Here is a 15,909-nt window from a genome sequence, read left to right on the forward strand (position 1 = left end):
TTTTTCATCATCAGTGTCTTGTTCTGTCTGTCTGCCTGCAGAGGATGGCATCAGTAACTACCGCTGACCAGGTGCCTTTAGATGCACTGTGTAAGAGAGACTTCAACCTAGCACTAGCTCATATGTCCAGGCGGCAAAACAGTAGGCAGGGGCTGTCGCTAGAGGGGAAAAGCAGAGGCTGAGGCTGCTGACAGAACTGGGCTTGGCCTGGGAGCTGTTGATTACGAACAGTCACTAGTCTCCATAGATTTCCTGCTCCTCAGTGGTCTTTATTGGGTATGTTGTCTTCCTCCTAGGTCCACTCCTCAGCAATGGTCTAAAATGTTCCTCCTCCAAAGCTGTATTGCCAGGCATCAGGGCTTTCCCGGCTCTGTGTCTCTGTGTCTCTCACACAGTGTAGCAAATGATGAGGAATGGAAGCCTAGGAGAGCAGACGGTATGAGAGAGAGGAAGGAGAACTTTGCCATAACCCTTGTTTTGTGGGCCACCATGCTGACAGTGATGCGTCAGTTTTCATTGAGAGGTAATATAGTCTTGGGAGAAAGTCAGGAAAGCCATGGCATCAGAGGCAGCTGATGAAGAAGAATCCGTATCTGCTACTTCAAAAACAAGCATGCAGAGTCTCTGTTTCCTGATTGTAAGTGTAGGCTATTGTATCAGTCTGGCAGAATCGCTTTGAGAATCGGAGCTAATATATGTTCAATAAAAGGAGTCAGTGGTTACATTCCAGTTGTTAAGTACAAGGTAGACTTGGAAAGAACAACTCAAAATCTAGACTCTCAACCACCAGGGGCATTTATCTCTCCATTGCTGGGTTCTCAGCTCCAGCACTACACTGCAGGGAGGGCTGTATAGATTCCAGAGAACTGGAATAATACAGGCCTGATCCTAGGTTGCATGGCGGCCCACATCTGTGCTCCTCTGGGAATGGCCACAGTTGGCACATGTACTCCTTTGTCATATCTTCTCTTCTGGGAAAACAATACAGGTCCAAGTTTTGTTTCTTTGCCTCCAGGAGCCTAGGGTTGGTATTTAGAAAGCAGAGGTGTCTTGTGTAGAACATACATTCCAACAGGAAAAGGGGTTTGTCTGGAATGACCATCACTGTGTTCTCAGCTCCAAAAGAGGTAGCAGTGAATGTTCCTAGTGTGATTAAATGTTGAATACTCCGAGGCGCTTCAGGGCCAATTACCTCAGGGTTTTCTGCACGGTGGATTTTGAACCCAAAGCTGCTGTATCGCGAGGCATTGTGTCTTGTGCATTATGGAGGTTCACTTACTTACTTAGAGCAGCACAAAATGCCTCCCAATATTGCCTTTGCTCATGTGGGTCACTGCCCTTCCAGATGAGTACCCTGGTCTGCAGGCAGAGGGCTCTGGCTAGTATTCTGTATGGAGAATGTGATCTCTGCTATTGGTAAGGTAAGAAGATATAATAAAGGTATATGTTGCATATGAGGTTTTGGTAAGAATGTCTCTTGCTTGAAATCTGTTCCACATCTTTTCCCTTCTGTTGCTTATATGGCAGCAGCCTTACTTAGTGTGTATTGCCTTTTCAAGAAACAGCTGCAAATCTGTAGCCCCAACTACTCAGGAGGCTGAGGCAGAAAGATTTCAAGTTCAAGGTTAGCCTGGAAAACTCAGTGAGACCCTGTCTTAAAACAGTGTTTTTTTTAAAAATGCTGAGGTGTAGCCTAGTTGCCTAGTATGTGTGAGGCTCTGAGTTTAGTCCTCAGTAGTGAAGGGAGGAAAAAAAGTCACAGTAGATGATAGCAGATGAGATCATTTGAATCAGCAAATCCAGTGCACACTGGCCTGTTGACAAGGCAGGCCACTTGAAAATCTTGGCTTATTTGCCTTTCTAAAATGGGCACTGTGACGGTGTCCCAGTCTTGCTTGTTAAGGAAGCCTGAGGCTCAGGGGTGAGGTTGAGACACAGTGGTGTGTTTTAGTATTGTTGACAAGTTCGGTGCATAGAACACCAGACCTGCACTGACCAGCCCAGCCAACAGAGTCCTGACATTACTGTATTAGTCCGAGAGACAGATGTTTATAAAACTGCCCAGCAGCTAGATGAGACCTCTGAAATCAGAATCACAACTTCCTTCATGAAGAAACTGGGAAGCTCTCTGTCTACCTTAGAGTTCCTGAGATCAAAAGCCAGGACCAAATGTAACGTGGGCAAGAAAGGTTTTATTTAGGTACATTTCTTCAAATGTTTTGTTTGTTTGTTGTTGTTTTGTTTTTTAAATTCTAACTACCACACTGAGCTTCTATGGAGCCTGACATTCCTTTCCTAGTCCTGACACATTGGTATGTAACTGTTAGCCTATCAAAGGATGACTGTGGCCCCGCATGTTCCTGATTGGTGCTGTGAAGACCTCCCCTACCCTGCTTCATTGGAAAGACTATTTTAAACCACATCTTCTAATTCCCACAGACACACTCTTGAGTTAACAATGAGATTACAAGGAAGTGGTGGCCTTGTTGAGAACACCCCTAGATTCCACCATAAAGAAACGGCAGCAAATGGGACTGAGATAGCTCAGTAGCTAAAGTGCTTGCCAGGCAAGAATGGGGGTTTGAGTGTGGATCCTCAACACCAGTGTAAAAAACCGATATAGTGCACTTGTAACCACCCTTGCCCCGGCACTGGGAGACTGAGACCGGAGAACCCTGGAGGTTTGCTGCGCAGTTAAAGTATAACAGCAGACTCCAGGTTCAGAGAAAAACAAGTAAGTGTAAGTGGAGAGTTACAGAGGAAGATACTGACCTCTACATATGCACATATGGATGAGTGCACACACACACACACACACACACACACACACACGCACGCACGCACGCACGTGCACACACAGAAAAAGTTAGGTTTTGTTTTGTACTTTTAGATGTACAAGTGTGGGTGGTAGAGATGGTGCTCACTGTGCAAGCAGGAGGACTTGAGCGCTATGTGTGGTGAGCATGCCTGTAATCCCAGGGTCAAACAGAAGGACCCAGGAGGATCCCAGGTACCAGTCAGTTGGTAGAGAGTGATTGTGGAGATAACCCTGTGTGCACATGAACACACAAGTGCACACACAGAAACGAAAGCGTGGAACTGGGTGAAGCTCCGTGGTTGAGCGCATGCTTAGCGTACGTACATGAGACACGGGTTTTGTGATCATGCTGTCGTGGCTGGGCAGCTCTGCAGTGTGGGATAAGGAGAACTGTCACGAGCCCATCATCTGGTTTTGTTGAGTGCTTGTGTCCTTTGGAAAGCCGCCATGCCTCTCTGAGCCCCAGCGTGCAAGCACACTGCAGGCTACAGGGGCCCCTGCAGGACCGGGTCATCCAGAGCTTCAGGAGCCTGGCTCCTCCGCCTGGCTTCCCCATCTTCCACTGGTGAGTGCATCTTAGTGACTTCCTTCCAAGTGCTTCTCCCAAGCTCTGGAAACTCAGCATCTTCAGACACTCAGACAGTGAAGCAGAGACCACAAAAGGCTTGTACAATTGTCTCCTGCCCTGGAGTATCAGGAGGAGAGCAGACTAGAAACAGGGGCCTTAAAAAGAGCCTCGGAGACCAAGTGCTCACCGGGGATTTTTGAAAAGTTAAATGGTAACTATTGCCCGAATTTTGGATTTGCGTAATTTGGCATGATGCTGTCTGAAGTGAACACTCACATAATACTCACTCTAAGCCATCCTAAATTGAAGAGGGCCTTTAAAAATCGGCGAAAAAATCAAATATATTATCTTCTTCTGCAGATTAAAAAAAACTGCAGAAACCATTCCCCCTTCCTCAGGCTCTCGCCTGCCCTCCCTCCTGAGTGCAGTGAGGGGAGGAGCCCATCTAAAGACCTTGTAGGATCCAGGGATACATTTTCTGTGCGTACTTGGCAGAGCAGTCAGCTAGAGGGCACAAAGAAAGAAAAATTAGTTGGATTAAGTGCCGGTTGATTTTTCACATAAAAGCAACAGCCTTTTCAACAGTCCATACCACACAAGTTAAAAAGAGGTGAAGTACTCTTGAGTTTTTTTTTTTTAAAGACTTTATAATCTACAAATATAATAACCTGCTTCATGTAAGCATATTTATCTTTGTCCGAGTAGATGCTCTAGTAACCACAGTCCAGATCATCCATGCTGCCTGATGGGTTTCTTTGAGGTCCAGGCAACTGCTGTTCTCACCAGCGTTTGGTACCTCTATGTTCATCGCCACTGTTGACTCAGGTCAGGTTAGGTAGTATCACAAAAGGGTAGCCATGTTTGTGGCTGTCATTTTGCTTTTTAAGCATTAAGGGCCATAAAACTTGCAAGGAAAAAGTTATAGACTCATTATTTATTAGAATTTACCTTCCTAGTGGGTGACAGGATACCTTTGCGCCTAAATGAGTACATACTTGCCTCCTTATCGACCCCTAGACAAGGAAACTATGTTCAAAAATGCATTTTGACATTTTGATTTGTGTGTGTGTGATGTGTGTATGTGTAGGCCGTCGTGCAAGCCTTCATGTGCATGTGTGAAGGTGAGAGGCTGATGTTGCGTCTCTTCCTCTGTGGCTCTCTACCTTGTATTTTGAGACAGGGTGTTTCTCTCACGGAACGTGGGGTTTGCCAGTTTAGCAAGATGGCTGGTCAGCAAACCCTTGGCATCCACATGTCTCCTCTCCTTCAGAACTAGGGTTGCTGCTGTCTGTCACTGCCCCTGGCTTTCGCATGGACACTGAGGATCTGAACTCTGGTCCTTAACATTTACACAGCAAGCACTTCCCCCACTGAGCCATGTCCCCAGCTCTGATGCTTTTATTGGTCCATAATGTGGGCAGTGGAGCCCTGTCTCCAGGGCCTTTGCCCTCTCATCACCTCTGCTTCAAAGCTGGTGTGGGTTTTCTCTACAGCTCTAGGGTACCGTGGATAACAGCCTCCAGGAAGTGTCCCATGTTGATGACCCCTGGGACTCTTAGGGTCACTAGGGTCAGCGGCTGCTGAAGAATATTCTTAGTGTAGATTCTAGATCGTAGTGTGTCAGCCGTGCACAGGATGTTTCCCTTCTCCCGCAGCCACACAAAAGGCTTCTGAGCCGTGTTTGCCGGGTGAAGTGTTATTAAAGCTGCTACTGACAAGGATCCCAGGGCCTTTGAGCATGGACTGCTAGGTCAGCAGGAAGTCAGAGAAGCAGAGTGGTAACAGAGTGTGTGAATCCCTACAGACTGACGCAGCCCAGTCCCAACTGGACTTGGAAAGCCAAGTGCGATCTTGTCTTTTTTTTTTTTTTTTTTTTCCTCCCAGAGAATAAACCTGTAGTGTGTTGCCATCTAGTGGAACATATAGAAACTAGAGATTGGTGTAAAATTCACAAAAGCTATTTGCATGAGCTCAGAAGAAACTACTGAAAGTACTCTTTTAAGGCAAAAAAAAAAAAAAAAAATTTAGAGGGGAAACCAAGCCTAACTGTTAATAGCAGTCGCTAGAATAGCTGAGTGGTCCCCTGTTTCTCAGGGGCGCTGTATTTACCAAAAGGTACCTGATCTTGAGCTGATCACCCAGAGGAGAACACTGCATTCTTATTGCCATCGGCCCAGCAGGCGGTTTCTTATCTGAAGTCCGAAACAATGCCTGCTTGTTACTAAGCTATTCTCATGATTTTTGTTTGTTTGTTTTGTTTTGTTTTTTTTTGTTTTTTACCATGTGATATTTAAAGTTTCTGACTATTAGGAGAAGCAAACAGACGCCCTCACACCAAAGGATTTAAAGGATTTAAATTCTAGCCATCATCTCCAAATATCCCATTCTGATGCTTTGGACCTGTGTGCTATCAGAACCAGCATAGGTACATTGTGGACTACCTTACGGTCACTGACTGGATTTGTTTGCTTGTTATTTTCCTGCTGCTAGATCACTCCCTGGTGCCACAGCAGCTGAGTGCGCCTCGAATCTGAAGAAAATCTACACAGTGCAAACAGTACAGGTAAGAGCGGAAAGGGAGGAAAGGGACATTCTCGGCCAGTGAGGGATATACAATAGACAGTCACCCAACTTCACATTTTCTTCTGCCTGGGCGGCCCTTGCTCAGGGCTCTGCCCTGGAGTCGTCTTTTAGGCCCACCTTCATAGCAACTGTTCATCCCTCTAACCCAGAGGCTGGCTTTCTCCAGCCCTAGGTAAAACTTCATCACCAACATCTTTCGTTGATCTGCAGGGGAGGCGAGGGGAGTACGCAGCTAAGAGTGACGGTTTTAAAGACATGCGTCCATATTCCTTGCAAATGTCCGTGTGTCAGCCATGCTCTGTCTCTCTGTTCCTCTGAGTCTCTGTGTAACTGGTGTACCAGTGCCATCTGTCTCCATGGGTCACCATGGAGACCGAGTACAACCATATTTCCACTGCATTCGGCAAGATACTTGATACGCAAGAGACCCCCTACAGGTCCTTAGTTCTATTTAGCTTCTCTGTGTCTGTCTCTTTGTGTGTCTCTTCCTTCCTTCCTTCCTCTCCCTTTCTCCCTTCAAGTGTGGGGTGCGTGTGTGCGTGTGTGTCTGCATGCATGTGAGGGTCAGGGTCTAACCTTGAGTGTCATTCCTCAAGCACAGGGTCTCCCCCTGGCCTAGAACCTGCCTAGTAGAGGCTGGGCCAGCAGGCAAGGATCCACTTGCTTCTGCGCTCAGCTCAGCATTAGTGAGAGTAGAGGTGACAGCACTGCACCTGCCTTTTGCATGCCAGTGCCGGCGAGTACTTTATTGGCTGAGCCATTTCCCCCAAGACAAACAGATTCCAAAAAAAATTGATTTACTTTGTTAATCGAGTTTCCCATTTCTTTCCAAGCAAACTCCATCAACTGCCTTTCCCTGGGTGTCCTTTCTAGCTGCAGATACAAGGCTTTGGGGCTGTATCAAAGCCATGCTGGCTACATGTCATGGGTTTCATGGGTTTTCTACAAGTTATAAGTAGCCCCTGTGAACATAGTTCCATTTCTTATCTTCTTGGGAAAGTGACATAAACATGTGAAAAGCAAACAGCGTTGCTCTAGGGTTACCATTCAGGGCTGAGGGCAGTATCATGGAGCAGCCCAGGAGCTGCTGCCCAGAGAGCCAGAATCCTCAGAGTTGGGAGAGCTTCCCCTTAGCTTCTTTTTGGTGAATGTGTAGGCTTTTGACACTCTTCCCAGAAGCCATTTTTATAAACCTCAGAGCACAGGCCCACCTGCCTAAGGAAGCTCTGTAACCCTGTTGGGATTTTTGAAGGATTCCTCCTTCCTCTGCTCTGTTGTGACTGACAGGAGAGAGGGTCAGCATGGGGTGTGGGATCCCAGGACAGAGGCTAGAAGGTGAACTCCCCACCCTAGCATGCTAACCGTACTTGTAACAGGGTTTGCATCTACAGTGTATCTGTTAGGATCTTTAGGAACCAATTTAAGGGCCTCAGGCTGACACACAGCAGAGACTTGTCTTTATTGTAATGAGATGCAATTAGTAGGATGCAGTTTCTACGTTTGGACTTTTAAAAACTAGAATGCGTGTGTCCTTCACCAGCATGTCTTTACACACCCTGCCCATCTCCTCCTCCCATTGCAACCGCTCTTCCTGTTCTGCCCGTGTATGGCCTTCCTCTTGAGACTGAGCTTGAGCCACGGGGAAGCATGCAGAACTGTCCTCTGCTCCGTCTGACCTCTTTTCACCCAGTTGGTATGAAGGACGGAATGAACGGAAGAGAAATGACTGCATGCACAGATTTCCTGGACCTCCACGAAACTTGTCTCAGAAATCGGTAGCCAGTGGTGGCTGCACATTCCCAGCGGGTCAAAAATTCAGTTCACTCAGGACCAGATCTTAAATCTTTGTGTGTACGAAGCACTGACGGATACACAGCCTATAGATGAACATAGGTTTCCCCCGTGATTTGAAATTTTTTCAGGGCTGATTTAGAAAGGACACCTTCAAGATGGCGAGAGGGGACAACAATGATAAGGAGGTTGTGAAACACCTCAAGTCCCTTATTTGCACAATGAATGTGAGAACAGATGCTGTCCCATGAGGCTGATGAAGGATAAGTGAGACCTGGATGCAGCTCTCTGTGGGGCCTGTGTTTATAAGCTCTTACAGCAAGTTGCCAGGGTTACTAGGTTACTGGAATCTGCCTCTTTGGTGCCTAGGGCATGGGGCTGGGGGTCCCACTGTTTGAGTGCCATAGCTGGCACTTGCTAGCATGTCCACATTTTTCTTTCTCTTTAAAGCCTCTGTATGTCTTCTTTGCTCATCTTCAAGGCAAGAATCATCGTGACAGGTTTTATCATGCTGAGGTGAGGTACACTAAAGTAAAAATGCACAGGCCGTGGCCAATGCCGGCAGCATGCCTTGCCTTTCATCGCCCGTCTCCTTGTGCCCATCATTGCAAACACCCCTAAGTCATATTTCACGCAGGAATATGATGCAGCACAGCTTCACAATTACTCATGACAAGTGGATACTCCCCAGGTGGCACCACTAAAACCTTTTATTTATTAAAAACAGATTTGACTTGTCCATAATTTCTGGTAACTCGGCTGTGATCATCTTCAGCATCTCAGGAATGGTCCTTAGTGCTTAAGAACTAGCAGGGGAAAGAGCATTTGAGCTCATGAGGATAGGCCCTGCTTCTGCTATCTTTATTCGCTGGTTGTATGTTGATGCTAATTCTTTCTGCTACCGTAGCGTTTATTTAAACACTTACCCAGCGGTACTCGTGCCCACCCCCATATATGTTTTGATGAAGTTTAAGAACCACGTGCTCTGAGCAGTGGCTTAACATCAGATACATTCTCTTTTATTACCCTGAGTACTTACTGCAAATTCAAGTTTCATGCCTGGTGAGGAGTAGAAAATTACTATCCTCTTTTATAAGCTAGGGAAACTGAGGCTGGGTGGCATGTGACACAAAATTGGCAGTGTAAACAGATGATCATGGAGACTCTCTAAGGCCAGAAATCCATTTACTTCCCCTGTGTGAGGAACGGAGTAGGAGAGGTATCCAGAGCAGCCCATGACCTCTGCTGGGAACACCAAGAGCTACCAATCCAGTATGATTTGCAGGGGAGGGCTGGCTTGTAGTACTTTTTTTTTTCCAGCATTGCCCTCCCATTGACTTTTAGTTCCACCTCCGAAAGCACCCCTTTTCAGAATCTCCATCACGAACCTCAGTAGTTTGGGCTGTCACCTTCATACATTGCCCCTCTGGTCTCACCTCTCCTGTGTCCTACCCAGGACCTCCCATAGACAACTCACAACTGAGATAACAGTGTTTCTTCTGTGAGTAGAGTCTCTGCCTCACTCTTCAAGCAGGAACATCTTCATGAACAATATGTAAAACTCACTGCAGCTGAAAGAAACATGGACAACTTGTTTAAGTGCAATAGTAGGAGGGGGTGGGCCCAGGAATGGCTCAGTAGGTAAAGGCCCTTGCCACCAAGCCTGACTGCCTGAGTTCAAACCCTAGAGTCCACGTGAGGGAAGGAGAGAACCAACTTCCGCAAGCTGTCCTCTGACCTCCATATGTGCATACACACACACACATACACACACACACACATGCGATAATGAATTTTAATATTTTTAAATAGAGGTGCATGTCCCTGATCTGGGAGTCAGGCTCCCTGATGTGCTGGGCTGTTAAAGTAAGTCAGCGCAGCAGATTGCTTTTCAAAGCCTGAGGAACAGGACTGTCCCCTTTCAGAGGTTTCATAAGCCAGGGTTGATAGGGATGACAGGGAAGTGGAGTCATGCCCTGGTCATAACAGAGTCACCAATGGTGGCTGGCATCCTGTTACAGAAGGATGTGGAGCCCCCTTGACAGAAGAGAGAAGAACTAACAGGAAAAGCAGGGCAAAGACTTGAAGGCAATTCTGCCTATACAGAAACCTAATGTCATATATAAGGGGATTCTTCAATTGTCGTTTAATTGACATATTATTTGTATCATGAAACCAACATTTGTAGTCAAACCCAGTTATAGAGAACTAAGAATTAAGTGAGATTGTTCATGGCCCTGTGTATGTTGCAGGAGTAAGGATGGGAAGTAAATGAGATTTTATTTACAAACTACAAATAATTTAGTCACTTCTAATGTAAAACTTGGAGTCTTCCAATGTTAAATCTCTCAAGGGCACCTGTCTGCCTTTTTCTGTTTTACCCATGAACTGTAGAAGCACACCTGCCATGTGTCAGCTTCCTGCCACCTTCGGCCCTTCCGTGGCCTCAGATCATGATGGCCTCTGCTGGGTACATGCACATCCAGACTTCAGGTCCCACTGTCCATATGCTTTCTGTCAATCATGAGGTTGAGTCCTCACCTCCAGCATGGTGGGGGAGGGGATGGGGTGCAGAACGGTGTCGGCCTTCACTTTACCTTCCCAGAGCAGGAGCATTGAGGCTGCGGGGAAGCCCTTGAAGCAAAACTATGCCCCTGAGCTGGAGAGATGGCTCAGTGGTTAAGATCACTGGCTGCGCTTCCCGAGGACCTAGGTTCGATTCCTAGCACCTATGTGGCAGCTTAGTAACCCCAGTTCCAAGGGGATCTGATGCCCTCTTCTGGCTTCTGTGGTCTATGCACTCACCTGGTACACAAGCATACATATAAGCAAAACACATTTAATAAAATTAAATTTAAAAATTATTTTTAAGGGAATATTGCCTCCTCCCGCTGGGGTGCCATCTTCCTCTGCCTTATATCTTCCGTGTGAACCCCAGCCTTATGGGCTGCATCCAGGAAATAGGTGTACACTGCTTTGCTCAAGGTTTCCCCAGACTTTGCCTCTCCGCACTGGGCTGTAACTGCTCAACTCAGACTAAATCAGCAAGCATTCTGTGTGATTATTTGCAAGCCAGCAGCTCTCTGCTTTCAGCCTGGGTTCTGCTGTGACTTAAAAAAAACATCCAGCCAAAGAGGCTGCTTACTGTGTTCTTAGCTCTGATTCTCTCTGTGAGTGCCTTGGACTCAGAGGTAGGAAGCTCTGACTCTTCACTGTCTCGGAAGCACTCTCCTCTATCCATGCTGCAACGCTGAAGAAAACCTGACGTGTTCTCCTCTTTCCTCCCCCTTTTCTTTTCTTCCTCTTTTCCAACTTCCTTTCTTCTCTACCTCCCTCCTTTCTTCCTTTCTTCCCTCCCCTCTTCTCCCTCTTTCTCTCCTCTCTTTCTTGTTCCCTCCCCTCCTGACCTTTCCTCCTCTCTTTTCCTACCTCCCTCCTCCATCTCTTCCTCTCTATTTCCCCCCCTTTCCTTTTCTTTTTATTTCCTCATCCCCTGGCGTACTAGTCAGGGTTCTCTAGGGTAGCAGAAGTTATAGTCATAAATTGGAATGACTGACAGGCTACAGTCCAGCTAATCTGAAAATGGTCTGCTGTGAATGGAAAGTTCAGGGATCCAGTACTTGCTCAGTCCACAAAGCTGGTGGTTGTCTTGACTGGTCTTCAGTGTATACTGGAATCCCAGAGAAGTAGATTCCAATGCCAGTGAAGAATGCATGTGCTAGCAAGGCAAGGGCAAGCAGGCAAAGAGAAAAACCTTCCTTCCTCTCTGTGTCCTTCTGTAGACTTCCAGCAGAAGGTGTGGTTCTGGTTAAAGGTGTCATTCCAGCCTCGGGATCAGGATCAAAGATGTCTATCTTCAGGGTTGTGGTGGTGGTGCACACCTTAGATCCAGGGCTTGGGAGACAGAGACAGGAAGATCTCTGTGAGTTCAAGGTCAGCCAAGCCTACCCTGTCTCAGAACAAACAATCACAAAAAAAGATATGTGTCTTCCTACCTTCGTGGTCTGGACTAGAAGTGGATACCCCACTTCATATCAAGGGGGAAAAAAAACTCTCACAGGTGTGTCCCTCTTTTCTGGATTTTAGTTTGTTCCAAATGTAGTCAAATTGGCAATCAATAATAGGCACCAAACCACCGTCCCTTCCTTCCCCACTTCCTTCTTTTCAGGTTCCCTTGCTTTATTTTTCTTTTGTTTTATAAAACAAACACTTCATTCTTTTTCCATCGACGCGTAGCACCTTTCTAAGACTTTTTCAAGAATTTCCTTCCCCACTTCTCAGAACATTTCGGGTGGAAACTGAAGAGGGAAGTTGTGAACTTCGCCTAATGAATGGTTAGCTGTGGCAGAACACTGTCAGGCAGGACAGCTGTTGACTGCAGCCAGTGCCATGCCACATTTGATGCCTGACCATGTCTTGCCTCCCAGTTGCTGTCAGTACACTGTCAAGGAACCACCCAAGGAAGCATCAGTGTGGTACTCCCACTGTGCATTTGGGGTCAGGGTGGGGGTGTCGATGACTGCATGACCTTTTCTGAGAACCAGTACTTTTGTTTGTTTGTTTATTTGTTTGTTTGTTTGTTTTTGAGACAGGTTTTCTCTATATAGCCCTGGCTGTCTTGGAACTCTGTAGAACAGACTAGCTTCGAACTCACAGAGATCCCGCTTACTCTGCCTGCTGAGTGCTGGGATTAAAGGTGTGTGTCACCACCGCCCATAGAGAACCAGTGCCTTAAATCCAGGTGTTAGTCCTCATTGCGCTGCCTTGCCTTAGATCCTTAAGGAAAAGAGCAACAGTGATGCTAAAAACTTATCAACCAGTGAGTGGCCCATGTGATCACAGCTGTCCTTCCACGTAAACTTAGTTCCGTCACAGTGTCCTGCCTACGACTGGCATCCACAGATGTTGACTGGCTGAACAGTGCCAGCGTTGATAGCTCTGCTAGCCCTCAGGTAGTAGTAAGGCTTTGAGGGGTCAGAGAGCCATACTGCAATGCCCTGTTGCAGGCCAAAGAGGATTAATTGTAAGCTTGGTGCCTCTGGAAGTCTACTTGCAAAGCTGAACCTGTAGTAACATTTAGGTGTTTTGGAGACAGTCACTGTGACTCATGAAGCTTGCACTGTGTCCATCCTTTGCCTCCCGCAGGGAAGAACAAAGTTCCGGGAGTGGGCACATCCCTCCAGCTCCTTCTCCACCAGTAGATGACAGAGGAGGGAGGTGCAGCAACTTGGAAACAGCTGTGCAGTGCAGCATGCTTTCTGAGTGGCTCCCTTCCCGCTGGCGTACTTGGAACTTTTGCTCCCATTGTGTGTTCAAGCACAAGCACACACAACGACAAAACAGTTTCCAAGTTCAGTCCACCATTGCATCAGGCTGGTCTATCTTCTTCCTGCCAGACTCCCCAAAATAAACAGGCTCGGGGTCCTTTGGCCTTTTCTCATTCTGAGATAAAAGAAATGTGTGCTGTGTGTCCTTCTCTAAGTACTTCAAATGCTATGCAAAAGGTCAGGGACTGGAGAAGCCTAGCAGGGATGTCAGGGGAGGTGCTTTGGAAGGGTTGACCTTCAGGGTGGAAAGTTTGCTGTCAGCAGCATCCCCCTGGCTTTCTCTGAAGAGCTTTTTTATTTTGTGCCATTTGGTCCATGGATGCAGCAGAGATTGTTGCCATGTCATGGCAAGAGTCTTGGGCTGGAGTTATGTGCAAACTAAGTGGAGATGTGGGTACCTGGCCAGTTGGGAGACACTGTCTACAGGTGTCCCTCCTTCTGTGACTCTACACATGACTGGTTTGTGACTTCCAAGACCGGAGAAAGATATGCACAAAACATGTAGTGGTATCCTCAGGGAAAATAGGTCAGTAGGGCTTTGGTAATGACGTTCCAGCCCTGCCTGCTCGCAGCAACAGCCCAGAGAGAGGGTGAGACCTGACTGTTTTCACGGACGCATAGAGCATCAGCTCGCCACAGGGACACAAGTCGGTTAGAGGGTCTACTATCACACCGCGCTGATTCTGTGATTGCCTAAATAAGCACCGTTTAAGTAGAAGGCTTCTGAAGTGCTGAAGTGGATTCCCCACTGAGAAGTCTACCACACGTACATTCTATGTGGCCTTTGCCTTTCTTTCAGTCCATTGTTACTATATCTGCAGTTAATTCAGGTGTCCGGGTGTGCGTATGTGTGTGTGTGTATGTGAAGGCCAGAAGGAATGCCTTGGCAAAGACACAGACCAGAAATCCATTTATACTGTATTGTGCTCAGCTGTTCTCTGATCCTTCTAGGGAGAGCAAGAGAGAGAGTCAGAATCTAAGGTGCTTCCTCTCACCTTCACCCTCAGCCCCGAGGCAAAGCACCACAGACCTCTTCCTGGCAGAGTCCATCACAAAGAAATGTAGTTTAGTGATCATAGTGAAGGCTCTGCTAAGCTCAGACCTGTCAAACATCTGTTAGCAAGACCTTTTCCCTTGAGAATGTGTGTGTGCTAGAACAGGGCTTCTGGAACTGTCTCCTCTCCTGAACCTTTTCATCTGAGGAACTTTACATGGATCTGGGTATATAGGAACATAAAGTAGGTATGCACATTTAAAACATTACTGATAATGGACCATAAGAGTATTTATTTTTAAATAATTAACTGATACATATACTTTCATCATTTACTAAAAACAAAAGCAAATGTGCACACTAATGAAATGAGTATGCTTAATTTTTATTTAAAAGAATGCATCTTAGCTGAATATTTGATACCACAGGGCATAGCGTGCATTCCATATGTTTCAGGATCGATAGACATTTGATTTCATAGTTCTGAGAATGCCACTGTGCATCAACATGCACTGCAAAAGTGTTTTCGCAGCCATTTCAAAAGTCCATGGGAATTTGGACCCAATCCCAAGCCAAAATTCATTTAATGATTTTTTTTTTCAGTGAAGTGCAAGAAAGCAATTCAAACATCAGGTTTTTTTTTTTTATTTTTGTTTGTTTTTTGTTTTTTATTTTTGTTTTCTCTGTGTAGCCTTGACTGTCCTAGACTCAATTTCTAGACCAGGCTGGCCTCGAATTCCCAGAGATCCACCTGCCTCTGCCTCCCTGAGTGCTGGGATTACAGGCGTGTACCACCACACCACACCACATCAACTTTTAAAAATTAAACATCCTGAAGTTTTTTGTATTCCTGTGTATACAGGTTCTGTCTTCATGTATACCACTCTGCCTGGTGCCCGCAGAGGTCAAGGGAGGGTATCAAGTCCCCTGGGACTGGAGTTATGGAAGATTGTGAGCTGCCACGTGGGTGCTGGGAATTGAGCCTGGGCCCTTTGTAAAAGCAACAAGTGCTTTTAACTCCTGAGCTATCGCTCTAGCCCTCGAGCCAAGCATTCTAACGCACTACAGTCCAAAGATATGCTAATGATCGTACATGCTGAGGAATTACAGTAGGATAAAATGTTAAAAGTCTTTGTACTCCAACATTATGCTTCCATCGAAACAGAAGATTTCATGTGCACAGTGAAAATCCTGCAGGGATAGCATGCAGTCTTCTCTGGTCTGAGAGGAGGTGTCCCAGGCATGCTCACTGGTGTTACATTCTGTGACAGAAAGCGCAGTGTACACATGCTGTGTGTTCAGAAACATGACTTTAGTGAAGCTACATGAGCAGCATGGACAAATGCTCCAAGAAACATTCCAGAGTCATCACGTATTTATGTTGCTGCCTGTTAGAAACCTTGTCCTGCTACCAGCTTCTTTGCAACCCATACGAGGTCATGACCTACAGTTTCAAGAAGCTGAGTTTTCCAGGGTTAACTTCTTTGTAATCAGTCTCCACTTATGATGAAATTAGAGCTCATGGGGATCTCTCATTTTTATTTTTTTATTTATGTGTTTATTTGTGCTCCTGCCCATCTGGATGTGCACATGTGTCCACATGCCCACAGCGGTCAGAAGAGAGCATCAGAACCCCAGTCACAGGAGGCTGGAACTCACGTGATGGGAGTGCTGGGAATAGAACCCAGGTCCTCTGCAAGAAAGTGTTCTGAACCACTGAGCCATCTCTCTGACCCCATGATGGGGGTCTTTAGATAAGATTATATTGAAATGTAGACTACAGAGCATGCTTTTTCTGTAAGCTTTCTAATAAAATCTTCCAAAACAA

General features: G+C 46.3%; 1 protein-coding gene across 1 annotated transcript in view; it reads left to right on the forward strand.

Annotated features, from left to right (window-relative positions):
* Nucleotides 1-15,909, forward strand: part of Eif4e3 (eukaryotic translation initiation factor 4E family member 3) — a 40,928-nt gene that overhangs the window by 8,721 nt on the left and 16,298 nt on the right. The window contains exon 2 of the mRNA XM_055628599.1: nt 5,877-5,949. Coding sequence (XP_055484574.1) covers nt 5,877-5,949 — 73 coding nt within the window. The remainder of the gene's footprint in view (nt 1-5,876; nt 5,950-15,909) is intronic.

Source organism: Psammomys obesus, unplaced genomic scaffold, assembly GCF_907164565.1.
Source record: "Psammomys obesus unplaced genomic scaffold, mPsaObe1.curated_primary_1811, whole genome shotgun sequence".
Taxonomy (NCBI): Eukaryota; Metazoa; Chordata; class Mammalia; order Rodentia; family Muridae; genus Psammomys; species Psammomys obesus.